At 40.0% G+C, this 25,080-nt stretch overlaps 1 protein-coding gene across 5 annotated transcripts in view; it reads right to left on the bottom strand.

Annotated features, from left to right (window-relative positions):
* SLC35A3 (solute carrier family 35 member A3) overlaps nucleotides 1-25,080 on the bottom strand; it is a 70,725-nt gene that overhangs the window by 31,739 nt on the left and 13,906 nt on the right. The window contains exon 1 of one of the 5 annotated variants that reach the window (XM_045801698.2): nucleotides 15,380-16,048. The exons of 1 other annotated variant lie outside the window; for it this stretch is intronic. In XM_045801698.2, the coding sequence (XP_045657654.2) occupies nucleotides 15,380-15,586 (207 nt within the window). In that variant the 5' untranslated portion in view covers nucleotides 15,587-16,048. Of the gene's footprint in view, nucleotides 1-1,499; nucleotides 4,086-14,888; nucleotides 15,187-15,252; nucleotides 15,270-15,379; nucleotides 16,049-25,080 lie in introns of those variants that run through there. 3 more of the 5 variants (XM_087866128.1, XM_045801699.2, XM_045801701.2) reach the window with 3 other exon arrangements.

The raw sequence follows: 25,080 nt of genomic DNA, 5'->3' as shown, positions 1-25,080 counted from the left end.
TTTCCTCATCTTTTCAGACACAGATAGGTCCTTGTAGGTAAATCTGAAAATCAGTCTGGCTACAGATTTATTCCAATAGCTTACTAAAGTATATGCATAATCTTTAGGACTGTATATGAAGCCCAATATCTCTACTGAAACAAGACTATCTGTATTTTGCTGATATGTCTCCAAAGACCAAATGTTTATAGTCAATGTTTTTAAACTGTAATAAAATTTACATAGATTCTTAAAGACTACTAAGTACCTAAGAAATTCTGCATATCAATTTTCCTTCAACTGTAAAAATAAAAGCCTAAATTTCTTAATTTACAGTTTTTAGAGTAAGTTATATTTACATTTTATAAACACTAGTTCTGAAATATACTCCCTAAGTACAATATAATAATCTACTAGAGGTTAATGACATTAAATAGAGTACATACGAAAACACACAAATTACAAAGTGCTAGGCAAATATCAGTTCACGTTATATGCTACTCAGAAACAGTTACTGGTAAAAGCAGATCTTTTAAGATTTTCCCAAGTAAATGAACAGAAAAAGTAAATAAATACATACAAAAATACTCACCTCCGTTGCAATTTTTTGCCCACTGTCTTCCATGATGCCAAACTTTAAAACTGCAACCTATAACTGTATGCTAAATAATGACAAATTCATCACAACTGCCTTTACTTCTGACACTGGCATTTATACATCTTCCTTTCAAACTACCTCAGAAGTAGCCACAGCATTTCCTAAAAGTAACAGCAATATGTCATACTTGAAATCCATAATAATAACCTTGCGGAAAATCCAAAAATTTTATTTTTTATAAAAGTGAAAGAAAAACGAGTCAAAGATAATTTACACTATCTGTATAATCAATTTTGTTTCTATGATAGAAATAACTTCCACTAAGTTAGTTCAGTTTTAAGTGCAAAGCACAATCCTGCTCAGTAACACTTAATACTCAACTCTACTATCTCAGGTTCCTATTACCTTCTAAGTAAAACAACTTTTCATTGTTTCTCCTTTCCTTTCTTCCTCAATGTGTCAGGTGTCTGTTTACATAAGGCAAATATCGCCTGTATGTAAATTACAGTACCGTCAATTTTTAACTTGTTCTTTCACTACTGCAGAATTTCCATTCTTCCATTCAGTTAAATTGATAATACTCAAATATTTCTTCAACTATACAAATATAAGACCTATTTGCATTCTAATTTTTAGATTAAAAATTGTTCGGTATTATTGTACTCTTTACATAATGTCAGTAATTTGGAAAACAATGATCTAGTAAGTATAGCTCTAAGATCCCTTTGAATGTGTTGTGCTTCACCCTCCCATTTCCCCATCTCTGTGCTTTGTTGCTCTACCGCTTTCTGCTTTGGCCATTTCCTCCACTTACAGCTAAAGGCAGAAGTTAAAGATATTCTTTAAAAAAAAAAAAAGTTAAAGCTATTCTAAAGAGAATAGAAACTAGTATAAAAGCCAGGTAGGGTCCACAGACACTAACCATTAGTAAATGTTCAAGACCAAGGAGACTGAAGGCAGAAGTGAAAAATAAAGGTATCCTATGATTCTCCACAACTTGTCATCCATTTTTAATACACAATGCTCAGGCATTGTGATGAAAATTCAGTACACAATGATGAACGAGACAAATATAGTTCTGTTTCTTCATGAAGTTTATCCTGTAACTTGGAAGACACAAACAACTCAAGAAATAGTACAAGTATGTAAACTGCTATGACATAAGGTGCAAGAGAAAAATATCATAGGAAAATGATGATACCTTCGTCAACTTAGTTAAACTCAAACATATTTCCCAAAGTCCCTTACTCTGTATGGTGCTAGGTTAGAATTGGCTAAACACAAAGTCTGCACAAATCTTGGGAGACAGTGACACAAGAGCCAGTACTCTCAGAAAATACTCAGGGTTAAATGTGGTAAAACAGAAAGAATTAGGTTCCAGTTATCCTCACTCTTCCCCGAGCTAGGTCAGCTCTTCCTCACAACTGCTGAGCCTGCTGCACAGAAGCGGGCTCATGCTCTCCACCTGACTCTTGACTGTGGACAGAAAAAGACAGCTACACAGAGAGGGACAGCTTTCTATACACCTTACCACCAGCTCCATTACATGGCCCTATTCTGGCTATAGGACATGCCTTGCTTCTTAGATTCCTTTGAAAGTTCTGACTTGTGTACTCACACTAGTCTTTCAGGACAGCTGCTTTTCGTGACTTTTCAGTAATCCTCCAACACTCTCTCTTTTTTTCCCCCCAACACTCTCTTTTTAGACCTTTACTTCCCCTGCTTTTCCCACAACTGTGAAAGGTCTTAGTCCTATCATAAATCCCTTATTCTATAATATTGAAGGGTTCTGTTTCTCTATTGACCCCTGATACAGTGTTTGGTACCAAATGTGGTTCTAGGGTAACAGAACCACAATGATAGTAATTTGGAATCAGTTTTCTGATCTGAGTAGATTTAAGGCCATTAATGACCCTATTACCAGTGGTAAAGGAGACACTGGTAGTTGTTCATCATGCTAAGGCAAAAATTACTTAAACTATCACCTGTAAATACCTACAATCGACATTAGGTTTTGGGTGATCAAAGAGTTGCTGCCACAAACATTTTACTGGAAATTGGCATATAATGGTGTTCAAGTGTTGCTTTTAAAATAACTAGAAAACTTGGAGAAAGAAAATAATGAACTTGAGACCCTAAATTCACAGCCCATGGTCCAGGTAAGGTATCGGAAAGCTTCTATCACTGCCCTAAAATGACTTATCTCTTTTAGCTACAGTCAGTATTTCTGAAACAAATCCAGAAAACAAATCTGAAAACTGATCCTGTCATGGGCTTGAAATAAAAAGCAAACTGAAGGGCGCCCAGGTGGCTCAGTCGGTTAAGTGTCTGCCTTTGCCTCAAGTCATAATCCTCAGGTCTGGGGACTGAGCCCTGCTTTGGGCTCCCTGCTCAGCGGGGAGTCTGCTTCTCCCTCTGCCTCTCCTCCTGTTCCTGTTCTCTTGCTTTCTTTCATGTAAATGTATAAAATCTTTAAAAAAAAAAAAAGCAAATTGAGTTTACAATTTCATAGGGTCCCAGAATCCTATACTCTACACATTTTTACAATCTCTCCATCCTAGCACATGTCCAGACATTAGAATATGCCTGAGGATTGTAGTAGGCTACATAATGGCCCCCAAACATATAGGTCCTAATCCCAGAACCTGTAAATGTTACTTTATTTGGGAAAGAGGATTTTGCAAATGAAATTAAGTTAAGGATCTTGAGATGGGAAGATTATCCTGGATTAGCTAAATGGGCCCTAAACACCAACACAAGTGTCCTTATAAAAGACAGACAGAAAAGGAGAACACAAATATTCAAGAAGAGAAGACAGTGTGAAGATGGATCCAGAGAGAGATGTGAAGATGCTGGCCTTGCAGACTAGTGGTACAGCCACAAACCAAGGAAGACGGGCAACCACCAGAAGCTAGAAGAGAAAAGAATTGATTTTTCCTTAGCGCCTCCAGAGGGAGCATAGGTAGCCCTGCTGACACTTTGATTATCAGCCTAGTGATACTGATTTTGGATTTCTGGCATCCAGAATTCTGGAAGAATATATTTCTCTTAATTTAAGCAACTAATATGGGATAATTGGTTATAGCAGCCACAGGAAATCAATACAAGTATCTGTATTTTTAAAATTTAATTGTTCTCCATTCTATGTCTACCTAGGCAGAAACCATTTAAAATGTTTAGGAGGAAGATGGTTAAAATTAAGTTTTCCGTACTCACAAGAATTAATCAGTTACCAAGAAAACTGACTTACACCGAAGAGTGCATACAACAGTTCCTTTCACATAGTTTGCGCTGTGCTTAATAAATATTATTTAAAATAAATGCCAGACTCAGTAAAAAAATCAAGGATACCAAGCAAGTGAGATATCACTCTAGTGATGTTCTGTCATGGAAAATTTGAAGCCCACCCACTTGGTTCACAAAACTAAATGGTTAATAATAACATTTCTATAGCAAAGGTAAGGACTTGACCAATGTTACAAAGTAATTCTACTAATGCTTATTTTTGAAAACATCAATTTTGCTATTTTAAAGGACATAAAAGGCAAAAGAAAGTACAGATTATTACTATTTTTATTCATGTCTTTGTTTTTATAACCTAAAATATTAGTAGCAGTAATCAGATAGAGTTTATAATCTAGAAAACAATTTCCAATTTAAAATTTTCTGTTCGCACCAGACTATGCTCAAATTGACTCCTTTATTCTTTTTATAAGACTTTATTTACTTATTTGACAGAGAGACAGAGAGCATGCACAAGCAGGATCCCTGCAGAGCAGAGAGCCCCATGTGGGGCTGGATCCCAGGACCCTGGGATCATGACCTGAGCTGAAGACAGACGTTTAACCGACTGAGCCACCCAGGTACCCCAAATCGACTCCTTTAAATATGATTTATTGCACAGTTTGAGGTGTACTATGTGTGTCAAAACATGCCATCTAAAACATACCTATCTATATGCAGAAAGTCAAACATAATACAATCATTCTATAAGATAGTGTTGTTCCCCAAGTACTAACATTAGTAACAGGGTTCTAGCATTTTTTCAAATGTTTAAGAATTAAAATATACCAGGATAATTAGGAATAATGTTTAGCTATTTATTTAATTCAGCCTGAGGATAAACCTGAAAAATCAGGGGCCTTACGATGTTTTCCTTTTTTTTTTTTTTTTTAAAGGTTTCTTTTTAATTTGTCAGAGAGCTAGGGAGCGCACACAAGCAGGGGGAGTGGCAGGCAGAGGGAGAGCAAGCTCACTGATGAGCAAGGAGCCTGCCCAGGCGGCACTCTCGATCCCAGAACCCTGGGATCATGATCCTAGGAACAAGACCTGATCCGAAGGCAGACCCTCAATCAACTGAAACACCCAGGCATCCCAAGATGTTTTTCTCTGTAGCACTCACAAATGGTAAACATTCTAGAAAAATGTTTAAAATAATTTATCTAAAACTTAATAGAACATATAGAATTAGCTGGTATTTATGGATTTATGGTCTAACAGATTGTCAAGGACAAAAAATTTTTTAAACTCTAGCTACTAACTGTGCTTGCGTAATTAATGGAAGATTGCCACCCTCCCCTAAGGACAAAATTCCACTGTTAGAATTCAAATGCTCTGTAGTGGTTGGTTTTTTTTTTTTTTGGTTTAACCACCACCCTTTCTAAACAGGAAACTGCCACCACTCCCCGGCTACATAAACTCATAAACTACACTGATTATGAGTACATTTCAATTATGCCTGTTCAGTATTTACTGTTCAAGTCTCCTGTCATTCTGCCTCCCAACGGATGGGACAGCCTTCAGATTCTCACAACTCTAACCTCCAAAAAGCTGATTATCTTACTAAAATGTAGATCTGATCACATTCCTTCTCTTTTTGTAAAGTTTAACTAACTCCCTACCCATTGAAGATATAAACTCACATAAAACAGTCCCTCACAATCTGACCCCAACCTAAATTCTCTGCCATAAACTATGACCTGTCTCAAACAATTTTTCTTCATGCATTCTTTGAAGAAATACCCCTTTTTAAAAAAATACTCTTTCCTTGGGGCACCTGGGTTGCTCAGTCAGTTAAACGTCCAACTCTTGATCTCAGTTCAGGTCTTGATCACAGGGTCGTGCATTCAAGCTCCAAGCTGGGCTTGGAGCCTAATTTAAAAATAAAATTTTTTTTAATTATAAATTTTCTTTCCTCTTCTTTACCTGTAGAATCTCTCATCTTGTATCAAAATACAAGTCTGCTCTCAGTGAAGTTTTCCTAAGTTTCAAGCAGACTAAATAAAATCTTTAAAAAAAAAAAAAAGACACATCTGAGAATACAAATTATATCCATATCAAATATAACTGGAGCAGCGTAAAGAGTGTATGTAGAACCTAGGGCCAATTATTTGACCTGTCTGACCTTTATTATTCTCATCTATAAAATTGGGGTAAAAGGAAATAGAATATGCCACTTGCAAAATACGCCACTTTCGCATATTAGTTATTTCGAGCTGTAGGTACTTAAAAAACAGCAAATGCAGGGGAGGCTTTCCCCAAACCTCCCTTTTATGCCTAAAAATAAATCCTCTACAATCAACTCAGTTGTCATAAATCCCCTCCCCAGAGGAGTTTCATCAACCAGGAAGGACTGACTCACTACAGAAGAGCAGATTAGAAGTTAACACTATACCCAGATAAACCTTGCTACAAACTATCTTACCTCTTAATCTATTCTTCTAAGGGTCCATTCATATTTCCTAAAAATCGCTTCTTTTCCCCTAAGAGGCCTACATTTCCCTTCCCTTCTCCCTCTCAAAATATATTTAATCCTGAATTCTAAAGCTACTTCTTTGAGTTACTCACTTCCTCTGAGTGTGTACCTTGTATACATGGAGAACATACGTTAATAAGCCTCTGTTTTTCTCTTGTTAATCTGTCTTTTATTATAAGGGCTTTGGCTAGGAACTCAGAAGATCAGAGAGAAAATTATTTTCTTCTCTTACAGTTTCTGGTGACAAAGGATGGGATTGCTGAGATACCCTGCGCACTCTAGAGCTCGCAGATGGGACCCCGAAGAACTGGCAGAAGCCACAGATGGGTAAGAATTCTTACCAAATCAGCTCTCCTTGATCTGTCTGTAATGCCCAGTTAAGAGAAGAAGGTAAAATTTCATACTGTCCCTTCTTTTCCGAAAATCAGATTAGCAGAAGAAAAACATTTGTAAGTATTAGTTCTCTGAATTAAGATTCTTGGGAATTTGATTTTGGGGTACCCGCTAGTTACTGATCCTTGCCTCCCAAAGTGCAGCTATTACTTCCCTATTTGTCTCATTTTGTGCCTTAAAAATTTGGCTTGGCTTTCTGCCTGCCTGGGGCATGAGGGTTATTGGTTCTTGGGTGTGCAAGTGGCTCAACCATCAGGTTAGCGAGTCATAAAAACATGGAGTAAGAAAATATAAAAATACAGGGGCGCCTGGGTGGCACAGTGGTTAAGCCTCTGCCTTCGGCTCAGAGCGTGATCTCGGCGTTGTGGGATCGAGCCCCACATCAGGCTCCTCCGCTAGGAGCCTGCTTCTTCCTCTCCCACTCCCCCTGCTTGTGTTCCCTCTCACTGGCTGTCTCTATCTCTGTCGAATAAATAAATAAAAATCTTAAAAAAAAAAAAAAAAGAAAAAGAAAATATAAAAATACAGAATATAGAATAGAAGCTGGACAGAAATGTGGGTTGCACATTGGAAGCTAGCTTTTGGAAGCTAGCATCCTACTGACTGTTGCCAGTTGTGGGGGGTTGGGATGAAATGGGGACATGTTGTCTCTTTCTTTTGGCTATCTTTAGTAGTGGTTCTGGACCTTGGAAGGGCTGAATCTTTTCTACCTTTTCTGAGGATGTCTCCTGCATCACAGTTAAGTCAGAAAAGGTTTATTGGTTTTGGTTTTGAGTTACTCTATAGGTTTACCTTTGGTTTTAAAAAAAAAAAGAAAAAAATTTTTTGAAAAAATATTTTTAAAAAGGAGTTCAGTACTGCCAGTGATATTTACTGTTTGTCCCAGCTGAAACCTGATAATAAGGCATTTTAAAGGATTTTTTAAAGGAGCTCTATGGTCAAGTTAGTTTAATTGGAAGCTGGTATTTGGAACTTGATGGGAGCTATTTGTTTTTTAAGGCCTCTCTGTTCTATTTCATCTTATTCTTCCCATGGGAAATTTTCAGTCCACTGAAATCCTTTTCTTGAACCCCTGCTGGCTATATTCTCTGCCAACTCTATCTCCCTGTTGGCATGATTTTGCTGAGGATAATCTAGAACTTCACTGGCTTCTTTGGGAAATCTAAGTTCTTCCCAAACTGGCTCCTCTAAGACCTCTCTCCCTTCCCATTGCTTCTGCTCCTTCTTCCTCCTATAGCCAACTTCAATCTTCCATTCAGTTCCCTTGAATCCTTCAGGCCCCTATCTCCTCCATGCCTCGGTCCACCCCTGCAAGACTTCTCCCTTCCCACTTCAGCCCTCAGATGTCCAAAGTTACTTGAACTTTAAGCCCCCTATCCTCCATCAGGTGCTCTATGACAGTCAGAGACAACTACCCTGACACTGAAAATGGAAAGGGAGCTATTTGAATACTGGGCAAATGAACAATCTTAAATAAAAGTCTTCTCAGGGCACCTGGCTGGCTCAGTCAGAGAAGTGTGTGACTCTTGATCTCAGGGTCATAAGTTCAAGCCCCATGTTGGGAGTAGAGATTACTGAAATAAATACTTGGGGAAAAAAGTCTTTTCAACAAATATTGGTAAAAAGGTTTAGTCATCTGAGCAGATAACCTTATCTTATTCCATCTGCCAGAAACACAATTTGGATCCAACTGTTCTTTTATATAAACTAGTGAGTTTTCTATTATTGTACCTGACACATGGCTAAGAATTTTTTAAAAAGCTCTAAGATCTTGTTTCTGTTTGTCTGTATGTTTTAGATGTGTGATATTTTTCTACTTCTAGATGGTCTTGCCAAAAGTTGCTTGTAAAAGAGTTCAATTTAATTAAGTTATGGAAAAAGGAGTACTATATTAATTTAATATTCTCTGAGAGAAATACAGAAACTAACACAAATGTTTTTAAGTTCACATGACTCAGGTAATCTTTGGCAAATGAGAATATTGTTGGTTTAGCTAAAACAACAAGAACAACAATAAAAAACAAACAAAAAAATGGATATATCTCCAAAGTTGTCAGCATTAAATATAATGGAGACATACGGCTTTTCTACCTGAATTTACGAGTCAAATAAGCACGCATTATTTCTATATTATAAAATCTGTCAGCAAGAAAAATAGTAAGATGGCTAGCTGCGTAATGTCTCATGAAATCTTCATGAGTAATCAAAACGTATTTGCTTAAAACAAGTGAATTAAATAAATGTAAAAGTTTAAATGTAAAAAAATTTAAAATATAAAAATTTGGGGCACCTGGGTGGCTCAGTCATTGGGCATCTGCCTTAGGCTCAGGTCATGATCCCAGAGTCCTGCGATGGAGCCCAGAGTCAGGCTCCCTGCTCAGAGAGAAGCCTGCTTCTCCCTCTCCAACACCTCCCTGCTTGTGTTCCCTCTCTCGCTGTCTCTCTCTGTCAAATAAATAAATAAATAAAATTCATAAATGAACTTTTCAACAATAATTATTTTTTATAATATGTCTGCTTGAAATAGTTCCCAAATCTTTTTGGTAACTCATGTCCTTACAGTTTTGCGAAGTCAAGTTAAATGATGGATATTCAGTGAATATATGTATCATTCCACATAGGGTAAAATACTGAAACATTAATTACTGAATGTGAGTTAATCTATTTTTGGCCTCTTATAACAAACCAACCAAGCAGCAGCAGCTCTTTCTGCCCATGGGTCCTATCCCCGTGTTTAATAAAGCCACCATTTTGCACCAAAAAAAAAAAAAAAAAAAAGCAACCAGAGATATTTGGGTCTGTTCGCAAACATGTTTTGTGCCATATTGAAAAAACTGGACCATGAAGAAGTATGTATCTGTAGAAATTAGGCAATGAAGTGTTCATAAATTTGCCAGTGTTAATGTGGGGGCACCTGATGGCTCAGTCAGTAGAGCATGTGACTCTTGAACTTCGGGTTGTAAGTTCGAGCCCCACACTGGGTGTGGAGATTACTTAAAAAAAAAAAAAAAAAGAGGGGGTGGTTGTAGTGCACCCTCTGAGTTAACCAGAATGTTGGTGTATGACAAACATTTCACAATTACTTCCTAGTTTTCACTAGAACTAAGGTTTCTAAGACTTAAGAATTCTAATTAATATATGTAATTGAAATATTAGAAATAAGGGGGGGAACTCTGTATACAAGGGAAGTAGATGTGTTCTAGTATGAAAAACTATGAGATACGGAGTTAGGTTTTGTCAAGGGGAAAAAAAAAGGAGTAATTTTGTCCTAAAGTAGGATAATTGGTTGTTCCAAAATGAGAAAGAGCAAAACAAAAGACAAAAACTAAATAGATACAGAAAGCTGGGAAGAGAGAGAGAAGAAACTTATTTTGAGTGGTCAAGTGGCTAAAATTGAATGCATTAATTATAAGGGTTATAAAAACAAGCCTTAATATCAAAAGTACATTCATGTAAAAATGGAATTGAGTCTTTTTTAAAAAAAGAGTTTATTTATTTGACAGAGAGAAAGAGAAGCAGAGGGAGAGGGAGAAGCAGACTCCCCACTGAGCAGGGAGCCTGACACTGGCTGGATCTCAGGACCCCAGGATCATGACCTAACCCGAAGGCAGACGCTTAACCGACTGAGTCACCCAGGCGCCCTATAACTGAGTCTTGTTTCTCCTTAAAGAACAAAGTTTTCTTGGACTGTAAGTCTACTCTTGATAAGATTGTAAAAGGTTTTCCTTTACTTTTTAAGTAACCTGCCTAGAAAACAAAGATTCTGTGTTTTATCAAAATAACTTCCTGTGCTTCCCATTTTATCAGGTCTTTGATTACTTAAGAAAACAGTCTTCTCTACTAAAAGAGCTAATATATATACACACACATGAAACTTTAGCTCTTTTAGCAAGTATATATATGTGTGTGTGTGTGTGTGTGTGTGTATATATATATATATATAAAACTATGTAACTCTCAGTACTTACTTTCAATGTTTGTTTGGTTTTTTTTTTAAGATTTTATTTATTTATTCGACAGAGAGACAGCCAGCGAGAGAGGGAACACAAGCAGGGGGAATGGGAGAGGAAGAAGCAGGCTCCCAGCAGAGGAGCCCGATGTGGGGCTCGATCCCAGATCGCTGGGATCATGCCCTGAGCCGAAGGCAGACGTTTAACGACTGCGCTACTCAGGCGCCCCTACTTTCAATGTTTTTGTCACCTTGGTTAAAAGGATTGTTACCCAGGACCTATGATCCTATTTAATCATGTGTTTTAAAACCTCTTAATATGTTTGGCAAAATTCCCGAAAGTCAAATCCTAAATGAAGTCTTTTGGACCTGGAACTCTGATTTGTTCCCGAGGGTCCCTGAAACATCTCAAAAGATTTGTTCTCTCTCCTTATAAAAAGAGAGCTGTCAAACTAATTAGGTTTACTTGATACGCCAAATTATACAGAAAGACTTGCTAAATGAGAAGTGATGTTTAACCTTCGTAGGTTGTATCTGTATGGGTGGATATTATTAATATGTGTTCCAGAAATTGTATAAAATTTCTTAAAATCTGATATATCCCTGTATAATGTCATCAGTCATAATTCTAGTTATCATCTTAAAATATGTGTCACAGAAATAACCAAATATCCTTGTCAACTGCATTAGAATGAACTCTCATCAGATCTTTAACCATGGCCATTTTAAGTCTTTTGTCGTTTACAGTTATTTTTTTATACTAATGTTTCATGAACGCTTTTCCAAGCTGCTATGATCCAAAAATGCTTGTCTTCAAAAAGATTCATAGAAAGAATTCTGACAAGTACTCTAGAATACAGGTTTCTGACAACTTTAAGATCGTATCATTGAACTGGGTAAGAATTTTCAGAATTCCATGGAAAAAAAACTGAGGGATTCATAAAACTACTAACCCAAGATCAAGCAAAACAAGAATTAAATGGGACTGAATAAACTGATGAGGATGATTATAATTTGAGTTTTTATTTGAAACACTGCTGGTTCCTTAACATTTTGTTTAAAAGGTTTAAGAAAGAGGTGCCTGGGTGGTCAGCCAGTTAAGCATCTGCCTTCAGCTCAGGTTGTGATCTCAGGGTCCTGGGATTGAGCCCCCAGTTGGGCTCTCTGCTCAACCAAGAGCCTGCTTCTTCCTCTCCCCTGCCCCTGCTCTCTGTGTCAAACAAATACATAAAATCTTTGAAAAACAAAAAAATAAAAGATTTAAGGAAACCTGTTCTCTTAAGCTTTCTATGACTTAAAACAATTTGGTAAAGGATACCTTTGTAAACAAAATTGAAACATTTATCTTTTTCTCCTTACCTAATTCCTCCAGAATTCACAAACCCTTAGTATCTTTTGTTTCATGGCTATGTAGTTATTTGCATAAGTTCAATATGAATCTGTTCTCCTGTAACAAGACACAACTGGAAACACTGGCTGTACTGCCAAAGTTTTGACTGGAATGTCACATTTGAGAAGGATGGGTACAATATCAGATATGACCAGACAACTTTAAGAAACTAAGATTGACTTTATAGAGCCAATAAAGCCCCTTCTTGCTTTCAGGATTCTCAGTCTTATCACGGGGGTAAGGAAGGTCAATTCCTGGCAGGCCCAAGAACCTCAGGATCTCCTAGGGACCTCTAGGAGAGAGAAGACAGAAATTCACCCAAATCTAAAGGTATTGGAGGCAAAGTCTGATGGTGAGTCCTTAGCTTGGCTTCCTAGCCTTGAGAAGCTTTTAGAAGTCCACTTGGAGGGGCGCCTGGGTAGCACAGTCGTTAAGCGTCTGCCTTCGGCTCAGGGCATGATCCCAGTGTTCCGGGAACGAGTCCCACATCGGGCTCCTCCGCTGGGAGCCTGCTTCTTCCTCTCCCACTCCCCTGCTGTGTTCCCTCTCTCGCTGGCTGTCTCTCTGTCACATAAATAAATAAAATCTTTAAAAAAAAAAAAAAAGTCCGCTTGGAGATTGCTTCTGAAAAGTTCCAGCAAGGCAGACTTTAAAAGAGCCTATATGGTTAATCACTATTCTTACATAAATAATCAAGCCAAGTTTAATGAAACTAGACTGATTTTACATGCAAATCAGTCTTACCGTGTTTATCTCTGGTAGAAATGGAGATGACTGTAGAGAAAAAAAAAATATGTTTCAGTAGCACACTATTGTGCAGATCAGATTCTAGACCTGTTTATTGTCCCTGAGGTTTTGTTATCTACCTATAAACTGGACTGGATCCTGAATTCCTCTAGTTTCCTCCAATAACTGGCTATCACTGTTCAAACTAACATTTCCAACTTTTTCCCAGCCTTCCAACTTGGAATCACTAAGACCAAAAACTGTCCTTTTGCTAAAGCCCTGTAAGCTGAAGCTGGACAACTGGATACAAGTTGAAATACAAGTGATCCTGGAGACAAGGATTAATTCTTGTGTGGTGGTGTAACCTTATTTTGGATTTTTATTAATTATGTTATATTTGAATTTGCCTTTCTGTTCCATGTTTGATCCTAGTAATAAATCTTTGAGGTAGTATAGATAAATTCCTCATCCATAGTAAAATGTAAATAAATAGTATAAAATTATAAAGCTTAGCACCCAAGAGAAAAAGAATATTTTGTACTAATGGTAGAATTCAGAAAGCTTTATAAGAAGGTGTCGACTTCCAATTATAAATAAAATAAGTAAGTCCTAGGGATACTGTACAGCATGGTGACTACAGTTAATAATACTATCATTAAAAGTTACTAAGAGAGGAGATTTTAAAAGGTCTTATCAGAAGAAAAAAGTGTGTTTACTATGTGTGGTGATGAACTTTAACTAGACTTATTGTGGCGATCATTCTGCAATACATACAAATATCGAATCATTATGTTGTAAACCTGAAACTAATACAATGTTATATGTCAATTGTATCTTAATAAGAAACATTTTTTAAAAAGAAGGTGGTATTTAAGGCATTAAAGAATAAGTAGAATCACAGCCTGGGTGGCTCCATGGGTTAGGCATCTGCCTTGGGCTCAGGCCATGATGGGGGGGTGTCCTGGGATTGAGCCCCAAGCCCCACGTAGGGCTCCTTGCTCAGCGGGGAGCCTCCTTCTCCCTCTCCCTTGGCCTGCTGCTCCCCATGCTTGTGTACACACACTCTCTATCTCTGTCTCTGTCAAATAAATAAATAAAATCTTAAAAAAAAAAAAAAGAATAAGTAGACTCTCTACAAAGATGGTAAGGAAGATCCTTGTAGAAGAAAGGATGCAAGCAAAAACCAAGGCAGGTAGGCATAGAGCATGTTCAGAAATAACATTTCCAAGTAACTACTGCAGTTTAGCTTTAAAAAAAAAAAGGATTATGTGGGATGAAGTAATTTAAAAAAATGAAAGGGACATATTGATCTGATTGGAGCTATGGACAGCTGCAATTCTGAAAGGTTTTGAATGGCACCCTAAATAATTTTAAATGTATTTTGGAACCAATAGAGGGTCACAGGGTATTTCTGAGGAAGAGTGACCAGGGACTGCATAAGCTCTCTATCTTTAAGAAGCAGTACGGAGGGGAGTGACTGGAAGGGGGACAGATTGAGGGAAACAAGTCCAGTTTGGAAGCCACTGTTAAGTGTAAATAAGAGGAGAGAAGTGCCACATTTAGCATGCAGGTAGCAGGGAATGAAAAAGGGGAGAAGCAAACTGAGACGCTGAGTAAGTAGAATCTACACTTAGGAGGAAATGTTAGGTAGGAAATGTTAGGCCCATTAATGTAAACTTAAAAGTCATTCCCTTAAAGGAAACAACCTGAGTTTACCAATGAAAATAAGAGCACCAAGTGAGAAACTACCGAATTTCATCTTTAACTATCAAAGTTGAATGTTGATTGAAAAACTCTTGATTCCATTTTCAAATACTACGTGTAACAGAACATAATAAAAGATTCAGTCTTTCTACTATAAAGTAATGAAATGTAAGTGGTTGGCTAAGCAAGGCCCATTTCAACATTCAATATCATTCTTTAATTCATTTGAACCAGCGTTCCTGAAAGGTGGTTAGTTGCCTAAATAAATGCTATCAAAATCCTCCCTTCCTCAACACTCAGAACCCTTCCCCCAACATACGCACGCGCGCACACACCTGTGCTGATAGGAATCTCACCTCGCTTCGGACAGCCCCCGCCTATGCACTAGCCTTACCGAGGTCAGCCCTTCCATCTCTTGAAGTCCCTGCGGCTTCTTGAGCGCAAGCTCCTCGTCCGGTGGATCGGCGCCTACCACAGGGTTACCCTCGGAGCCGGAGCTCATGGGACGCTCACCGGAGGAACGACGGTCGGCCGCGGCCGCCGGCCACTGGGCTCCGCACGCCCCAGGCTCGGAGGCACACAGCGCCGTTTTCAGTAGCTTGACACACCCCTTTCCTCGGGCCCTTTTCCTCCTCCACCCAGCACATTCCGCACGTCGTCCCTCGGAGGTACAACGTGTCACTTCATCCGCTCCCACCCGTGCTTAGCTCGACCCCGTCCCCTTCACTCCGACCGACTTTCCATCAGGCCCCGCACACCTTTTCCTCCTCCTCCTCCTCCTCCCGGAGCTGCACGGCCCCCCCGGCAGCCTCCCGCGCCCCCGCCGGCCGCTGCAGCAGCCTGCTGCCCTACGCCCGCCTCCCCCCGGGGGCGCCCCAAGCTCACCTCCCGCGCAGCTCCACCGGCTGCGCGCACCCTGGGCGGCGACTCAGCTCCGCCCGGCGCCCCAGGCTGTCCAGCCCGCTGGGTCCCCCGCGACCCCTGACGCGCTGAGCCGCCGGCTCCAGCCGCCTTCGCCGCCGCGAGCCTGGTGCGGCCCAGGCGTTTCCGGGTTCCCGCGGTCCCGTCCCCCAAATGCTCCGGCTTCCGCATCGGCCCGGGCAAACGCCGTTCCCGGCTCGGCTCTGGCGGACCCAGCTTGGCGCTTGCCAGCTCTGTCCCGAAGGCGAGGCACCCAGGCGGCTCGGTGGGCAGCCCCCGGTATAGGCTTCACGGTCGCGTCGCCGCCGGGGGCACTGGCTCCCGCTAGATGTGTGCGGGGTGGAAGAGTCAGACGGAGTGGCTCCCGCCTCGGGCTTCTGCGGGGCTGTCCAGTTGTGCAGGGTGCCAGGGTGTCCGACCGCGAAAGGAAAGGCAAAGTCCTTTGGGGCAAAGGACCCTGAGAGCGAGTGAAGAGGCGGATCCAGGAAACAAACAACCCCACTGCTAGGAATAGCTGTTACTGTCCCTGAAAATGGCATTAGCCCAGGTGCACGCTGCCAGCCGGGAGTCCAGAAGAAGGCTTGCTGAGTTGGAAGTGACCACTTCTCCCATCCTGGCCGAGACCTTGACTTTGAGGAGAGCCCAAGCTCTCTTAGTGCTATTAATCAGGAGAGGGGGAGGAACAACAGCAACAAGAGACAGATAGGGCCAGAGGATCTCAGAGACCTAAGGAACTAACCCCTTCCTGGCTTCACGCTTCCCTTACACAGCACTACCTTTTGAAGGCCTTCTGATATCTATTGGAAACCCTCCAACCACCGCAGCCCATTCTGATGATGGACAAGCTAAACTTAATATTCTAGGTCCAGTTTGATCATCAAATTGTAGGGCAGGATTATCCCTTTCCTCTTAACACAATGCCGCTATAAAGGAAGCCTGCATCTGTTTATACTGCATATGAGTAAAACTACCTCCACAGAGACAGAGAGCAGGAAGATAAAATTAAATAACTGTGTTAGAAAAGTAACTGGCTTTGGGGCGCCTGGGTAGCGCAGTCTTTAAGCATCTGCCTTAGGCTCAGGGCGTGATACCGGCGATCCGGGATGGGGATCGAGTCCCACATCGGGCTCCTCCGCTGGGAGCCTGATTCTTCCTCTCCCACTCCCCTGCTGTGTTCCCTCTCTCGCTGGCTGTCTGTCACATAAATAAATAAAATCTTAAAAAAAAAAAAAAAGAAAAATAACTGGCTTTAAAATTGTCTGTATTATGACCTTGAGAAAATCCCTGGATGTGGAAATTTATATTAGATCTTTATGTTTGTCCAAATACTTTGGAAACAAAATATGGCTGGGACAAAATAATAATAGCTGGGCACTATTCTAACATATCTATCTATCTATCTATCTATCTATATTTTTAATTCAAAAAATAGTAGGTACTCAGTAAATATGTGTGGTTGTAAGGGGAAAAAGAGATATAAATGTTTTAAAAACACACCAGCAGGAAAAAATATACCTTACGACATGAATACATTTTTTAGATTAAAGAAAGATATTTCAGTTCACTCAGAAAGCTTTAAAGTGAGAAAAATGAGGAGTGGGAGCACTTATAATTATGAAAAAGTAACGTGTGTTTTGACATCTGGGACAGGCATGAAATTGAAAATGACCAAAACTCTATACAAACAAAAGCAATGATGAAAATAGAGGACCAAATTAAAAAAAAAAAAAAAAAAGAAAAAGAAAATAGAAAGCCAAATATATGAAACCCACAACTGCTGTAAAGTTATGCACCCTAGCACTGATGACCAAAAGAAAGTAATACTTCGTTAGCCTTTCCTAGCTTTACAATTTACCCTCATCATACCTACTGAGCTGCTGTGAGCTTCCCTGTATACACCGTCCATAGGACCTTTTCTTATTTCTCGTGCTGTTCACCAAGAGTAGAATATGTTTCGACTCCTCCCACGTATTTTTTATAGCTAGCCCATTCTACTTTTAATTCTCTACTCAGATGTTATCACTAACTTGAAGTCTTTTCTAGCCTCCTTCCTCCAAGGGGTCTAAACTTCTTCTCTGTGATCTCATAGCATCTTGAGACACCCTGTACATATCTACGTAATTTTACTTCATTGTATTGTGATCTGTTTCATATCAATTCCTTCTGCCTAACACTTTCCTTGAGATCAGTGCTATCTCCTTTATCTCTGGATCTTCAGCATTTAGCACGCTGGTTAGCACAGAAACTCAATACGTATTTCCTGAACTGGACTGGTTGGTAATGATGTCAAAGACAAGCCAGACAGTACAAAATCTTACCAGGGAAGAACGGGAGCAGAGCCTGAAAGGCAAGTCTAGGCACACAATACGTTCAAAGAAGTTAAGTCAGTACCCAATGTCTAAAACTCTTCTAATAATAACAATTTAATAAGGATTGTCCCTTTGAGTAGCTTGCCTATATCATCTCATCTAAGCTTCAGAAAAGCCCTGTAAGTAGGCATTAGTGTCTGTGTTTTACAGAAAGAGAAACTGAGGTTTAGTGACATTCAGTAACTTACTGAATGTCTTACTGAAGTTCCCAGACTTACTGAGAGATAAACTGGGATTCAAATCCCTATTTGTCTGCTTTTAAAGTCCATGCTCTAAAACACTACATTTAGCTGTTATAGAAAGAAAAAAATGGTATAAGAAAAGAATGAGCACAGTATAGAAAAAAAGGGGCAGACAGCGAAAGTGGCGATAGAGTTAAGAAGTGTCAGTGAGGGGCGCCTGGGTGGCTCAGTCGTTAGGTGTCTGCCTTTGGCTCAGGGTGTGATCCCGGCATTCTGGGATCAAGCCTCACATAGGGCTCTTCAGCTGGGAGCCTACTTCTTCCTCTCCCACTCCCCCTGCTTGTGTTCCCTCTCTCGCTGGCTCTCTCTCTCTCTCTTTCTCAAATGAATAAATAAAATCTTAAAAAAAAAAAAAAAGAAGTGTCAGTGAAGGGACGCCTGGGTGGCTAGTCTGTTAAGTGTCCATCTTCAGCTCAGGCCGTGATCCTGGGGTTCTAAATTCCCACAGTGGGCTTCTTGCTCAGTGGGAGGCTGCTTCTCCCTCTGCCTCTCTCTCTCTCTCTCTGACAAGAAAAAAAAAGGTATCAGTGAAGAATAGAGATGGTCGTGAAGGAAAGGGAAAAAAGAGCAATCTGGGAACACTGGGGCAGAGGACTAGCTTTGGCTTTCCTATCATAACAGCTCTGAGAGGCAAAATTTTGGCTAAAGACAGAAAAATTTGAACAACATATGGGCCTGAGGGTAACCAGGGTCAAACAGGACTAGGTATCTCAATAGGACTTGATTAGGGTTGCCAAATAAAATATAGGACACCTAGTTAAATTTGAATTTCAAATAAACAATGAATAATTGTTTAATATATACAATATTTGGGATACTAAAAAAATCATTGATCTATCAGAAATTCAAATTTAACTGGGTATCCTGTATTTTTATTTGCTAAATCTAAGAATCTGATTGAAAGCATGAGTGGTTCCCAGTGATGCCCCACAGAAATTAAGACCAAATCGAATTATATTTGGTTCTGTTGACACTGCAAGCGTTACACACACAAAGTGACATTCCCCAGGTCAGCATCTTTAGGCAGAGCTGGTAGTTGAGGGGCTTTTTTTTTTTTTAATTTATTTATGTATTTATTTATTTTAAGATTTTATTTATTTATTTGACAGAGAGAAAGAGAGCACAAGCAGGGGGAGCTGGAGAGGGAGAAGCAGGCTCCCTGCTGGGGATCATGACCTGAGCTGAAGGCAGACACTTAACCTACTGAGCCACTCAGGCGCCCCTATTTATTTTTTTTAGTAATTTCTATACCCGCTGTGGGGCTCAAACTCGTGACCCTAAGATCAAGAGTCATGTGCTCTCTTCCCACTGAGCCAGCGAGGCACCCCGATGGCCTAAGACTCAGTAGGAAAAAAAGGAAAGGAAAGACAACAAATAAGAAAGAACAATGATTATGGTGATATATGTTTTTAACAGACATCTGTCCCAATAGTTAAAATACAAAACATTTCAGTGCTTAGAGATAAACCTCAGGTTTCCAGGTGTCACTTACAGTTTGTTCCTATGCTATTAGAGCTCTTAAAATTATTGAATTGAATTACAGCTCACGAATGGGAAAAACTAGTTAATTCTTTCAAGTTGCCAAATTAGTTGAATCTGGCATATTCTTCTTAGTTCTTCAGGTCAAAGAACCTATATGTAAAGAAAGCTGGAGAGGATAGCCAAAGATTATTTACTTGTCCATCATTTACCTCAAAGAGGAGCTGAAGGAGGTCACTTCCATATCATTAATAGCTCAATGGACATGTGAGCCTTTTGCTTTGAGATGGATCTCTAGAGTTTAATACTTCCCAGAACATCTGTCAGGCCGGTTTGAAATGAATTTACTTTCCATGTTCTCCTTTAGCCAGGAGGGGTTCTCCACTGGCTTCTGCTTGGCTTTTCCTATTATAACAGACTTAATCTTTGAGTCAGGGGTCAGGGGATGCTTTCATGGAAGTCAGGCCATCTGCCCTACCTATATATTTAAAAACGGGAAATTACCCTAGGTTGCTGCCCCATGAAGCTTATTGACTCTGGCCAAAGCTTCAGTTATGACCTGACACTCTTAAGTTCCTGACTGGTGGAAAACACAGTGGTCCGGCCATCCAAGAATTGGTTTTATCTCAGAGTCAGGGTCAATTGTAAATAGAAGTTTTGGGGATTCCCCTTTACCTGGCATAGTCACCTGGCCAAATCACCAGATTCCTTTGCGGAGGAAAAGTGCATAGCATGTACTTATACTAATAAAGCCAATCAGGAGCCTCTTCAGTCCAGAAATGGGTGAGCGGTCACAGTCTAGTGACGTTGGGCTCTATTCAGCAGTCCTTGAGTACGCTGATTATAGAATTCACATGCAGGTGGTTTATGCTGTTCACCAAATATTTCCTGCTCTCTACCTTCAGGGCACACGATAAGTTGCGCTTCCTGGCTCTCTTGTGGTTGCGTGAGACTACATGACTAGTCTGGTCAATCAGTTATAAGCCTATCATGTGTGTCATTCAGAGCCGTAGCACTGAATTGCCAATCTGTGATCTTCCAAAACCTTCTTTCTCTCAGCTTTTGAGCCTGGCAATGTTCGCTTCCTCAGTCTGTGTCCTAGAATGAGTAGTTGAAAAGTGAAAGCCCCAGCAGCCTGCGATAACCCAGAGCATGAACAAGAAACAAATCTTTGTTATTATATTAAGATTATATATTATATTATATTATATTATATTATATTATATTATATTATATTATATTATATTATATTATATTATTAAGATTTCAACAAAACTGAGCATACATTGATTGATACAGATATTGATGCCTAGAGATGGAGGGTGTTGTATGTTAACAAATACCAGACTTTTGCGGCATTGGCTCAGAGGAGAAATAAGCCTATTTTAGAAGCTGGAGGAATGACAATCTTTGCCATAAACCAGAATATTTGATTAAAACCGTCACCTACAATAACTTGATATGTAAATAATGAACCTCGTTTGCTTATAGCTCTAGAAGACACTAGAAAACAAATGTTCATAGCATATGTTGGTTAGTGTTGGCTGCCCTTGACAAGATAACTTCATGAAAGAGAAGTACTCAAAAACTAATTGATTAATTTATAAGCAGAAATGGAAAGGAATAAAGAGAACATAGACATTTGGGAACTTGCTGTGTTGGGAGTGGTAAATGTCTTTCATCCTCAACTGGTAAACTATAAAATTGAGTAGGCTTTTAAACAAACAAAAAAAAGCCATGAGAACCAGGCCTATAGGCAAAGATAAAATTAAGCATATCTCTGTCATACCCATCTTTAAAATTTCCTCCTTTCAAAGGATGAAATGGCTCAGGAGGAAGGGAATAAAGGTATTGCTCTCCCACTAAACTTGACGGGTACAAAGAACCTGAACCTAAACAAATGGAGATGTGTCAAGAATAGAACTGTGGGTATGACTATTAGCAAAAGAAACTCACAGGAATCAAATAGAAAAGAAGCCAGTTATGTTGATGAAGTAATTATGCTGCCAAACCAACCAAGAAACTGGACAAGATTTAAAATACCTCTTTGCAAAAAAACTAAGAGGCAGCCCACGGAATGGGAGAATATATTTGCAAATGATGCTACAGATAAAAGACTGGTATCCAAGATCTACAAAGAACTTCTCAAACTCAATACGCAAGAAACAAACAAACCATAAAATGGGCAGAAGATATGAACAGACACTCTTCCAATGATGACATACAAATGGCTAACAGACACATGAAAAAATGTTCAAAATCATTAGCCATCAGGGAAATTCAAATCAAAACCACACTAAGATACCACCTTACGCCAGTTAGAATGGCAAAAATTGACAAGGCAAGAAACAACAATTGCTGGAGAGGATGTGGAGAAAGGGGATCCCTCCTACATTGTTGGTGGGAATGCAAGTTGGTACAGCCACTCTGGAAAGCAGTGTGGAGGTCCCTTAAAAAGTTAAAAATTGAGCTACCCTATGACCCAGCCATTGCACTACTGGATATTTACCCCAAAGATACAGACATAGTGAAGAGAAGGGCCGTATGCACCCAATGTTCATAGCAGCATTGTCCACAATAGCTAAATCGTGGAAGGAGCCAAGACGCCCTTCAACAGATGACTGGATTAAGAAGTTGTGGTCCATATATACAATGGAATATTACTCAGCCATCAAAAAGAATGATTTCTCAACATTTGCTACAACATGGACGGAACTGGAGGAGATAATGCTAAGTGAAATAAGTCAAGCAGAGAAAGACAATTATCATATGATTTCTCTCATCTATGGAACATAAGAACTAGGAAGATCGGTAGGGGAAGAAAGGGGGGGTAATCAGAAGGGGAAATGAAGCATGAGAGACTATGGACTCTGAGAAACAAACTGAGGGCTTCAGAGGGGAGGGGGGTGGGGGAATGGGATAGGCTGGTGATGGGTAGTAAGGAGGGCACGTATTGCATGGTGCACTGGGTGTTATACGCAACTAATGAATCATCGAACTTTACATCAGAAACGAGGGATGTACTATATGGTGACTAACAGAATATAATAAAAAAAAAACATTTAAAAAATAAATAAATAAAAATAAAATACCTCTTTGGGTGGGGGGGGGGGTGCCTGGTGGCTCAGTGGGTTAAGCCTCTGACTCTTGATACCGGCTCGGGTCATGATCTCAAAGTCATGAGTTCAGTCCCCTCTTTAACTCCCCACTCAACAGGGAATCTACTTGAGATTCTCTCTCTCCCCCTCTGCCCCTCCCTCTGCTCTCTAAAATGAATAAATATATCTTTAAGGAAAAAAAAAATACCTCTTTGACCTCCAGCAATATGTTCAAAACACTGCTCAGCCTCCAAAGAGTGCGTACTCTATAAAGACTACTTCAGATACAACGAAGGAAGATAATAGAAAAGAAAGGACTCTCCTCCATGTCAAGGGACAGAAAACAATGAATTAGGCAGCAGAATTAGTATCAATTCAAGAAATATTCCCTATAGCCATGGTGGCAGGACTTCACAACATTCTTGCCATGGACCAGTGTCAGCCCATATTTCCATTTGTTCTCCTTCCCCACCCCCATGTCTTTTTTTTTTCTAATAACTCCCCATCCCTCCCCACCCTGCCCCCACTCCTAAGGCACTTTCTGTTCTCTATAAATTTGCCGTTTCTAGGTACTTCCAAAAATGTTACACGGTATTTGTTTTTTTTTAATTTGGCTTATTTCACTTAGCATGATTCTTTCAAAGGTCACCCATGTTGTAGTGTGCCTAAGAACTTCGTTCTTTTTTATTTTATTTACCCACTCATCCATTAAAAGATATTTGGGTTATTTCTGCCTTTTGGCTATTGTGAATAATGCTGCTGTGAATATTCTCGTACAAGTATCTGTTTGAGTCTCTGTTCTCAATTCTTTTGAGTAGATACCTAGCAGTGAAGTTGCTGGATCATATGGTAATACTATGTTTAACTTCCCAAGGAACTGCCAAACCGTTACCAAAATAGCCGCACGATTTTACATTCCTACCAGCAAAGCAAAGGAGTCGCAATTTCTGCACATCCTCATGTCACTTCTTCTTTTCTGTTATTTATTATAGCCATTCTACTGGGTGAGAAGTGGTATCTCATTACGCTTTGGGTTTGCATTTCCCTAATGACTATTGATATTGAGCAACCTTTCCTGTGCTCATTGGACATTTGTATATCTTCTTTGAAGAAATGTCCTTCGTCCATTCTTTCTTTCTTCTTCTTCTTTTTTTTTTTTTTGGAAGATTTTATTTGTTATTTGAGTTAGCCAGCAAAAGCCGGCCAGGGAGGTGGGGAGGGGTGGGCAGAGGGGAGAGGGAGAAGCAGCCTCCCTGCTGAGCAGGGAACCCTATGAGGGGCTCAATGCCAGGACCCCAGGACCCCCGGATCATAACCTGAGCTGAAGGCAGACGCTTAACCGACTGAACGACCAAGGCACCCCACCTTTGCCCATTCTTATATTGAGTTTCTTGTTGTTCTCAAAGCATTGCCATTATTTGTGAAAAGGCTAAGCAGTGTTTTGTTGTTTTTTTTAAGATTTTATTCATTTATTTGACAGAGAGAGAGAGCACAAGCAGGAGAAGCAGCAGCAGGCAGAGGGAGAGGGAGAAGCAGACCCCCCACTGAGCAGAGAGTCCAACATTGGGCTCAATCCCAGGACCCTGGGACCATGACCTGAGCTGAAGCCAGACGCTTAACCGGCTGAGCCACCCAGGTGCCCCAAGGCTAAGCAGTTTTTATTTTTTTTATTTTATTTTTTATTTTTATTTATTTTTTAAAAGATTTTTATTTATTTATTTATTTGACAGAGATAGAGAAAGACAGCCAGCAAGAGAGGGAACACAGGCAGGGGGAGTGGGAGAGGAAGAAGCAGGCTCCCAGCGGAGGAGCCTGATGTGGGGCTCAATCCCAGGACTCCAGGATCACGCCCTGATCCTAAGGCAGACGCTTAACAACTGCGCCACCCAGGCGCCCCTAAGCAGTTTTTTAATAACACTTGTAAAAATGAAATTGCCCGTTAGCACAAAAGATACTTACTTTCAAGTTAGGTAAATTCTGGTTCAAATATGTTTATAGGAATACAGCCTATAGAACACAAACCTTGTGGAAGCATAGCTCAATAGGTCACACCAACATATTGCTTCTCGAGCGATTACAGAACGCATAGGGTCTGGCTCTGGTTAAATGGCATAAGCGTACTCTGCACTATTTCTTTTTTCAACAAAAACCCTGGAGAGTATATGTAAAGCAACCAACTGAGGACTCCGAAAAATAAATAATAGTGAACAAATATGGGAGGAAATCAATATTCAAAGACCAACAAAATGGTGACTCCCATAGCTTTTTCCTTCAGTCATCCCTTGGTTTAGTCTGAGGGCAACCCAAATTCTGGAACATTGCTGTGGGCACAGCCAAGAGAAAATCTCTCTCTCTACTAAGAGGAATGAGAAGAGGTACCCCTGAAGAATGCAGAGAATGGGGGAAATATCCTGTTTTTCTTTCCCTCCACTGGCTTTGCAGGGCTCCAGTTCCAAAGCTGCGCTCTCTGTGGGCAG

Source organism: Ursus americanus, chromosome 12 (genome assembly GCF_024610735.1).
Source record: "Ursus americanus isolate L20-20 chromosome 12, mUrsAme1.1.p, whole genome shotgun sequence".
Classification (NCBI taxonomy): Eukaryota; Metazoa; Chordata; class Mammalia; order Carnivora; family Ursidae; genus Ursus; species Ursus americanus.
Note: the sequence above shows the minus strand (reverse complement) of the source record. Positions and strands in the feature narration are given on the sequence as shown.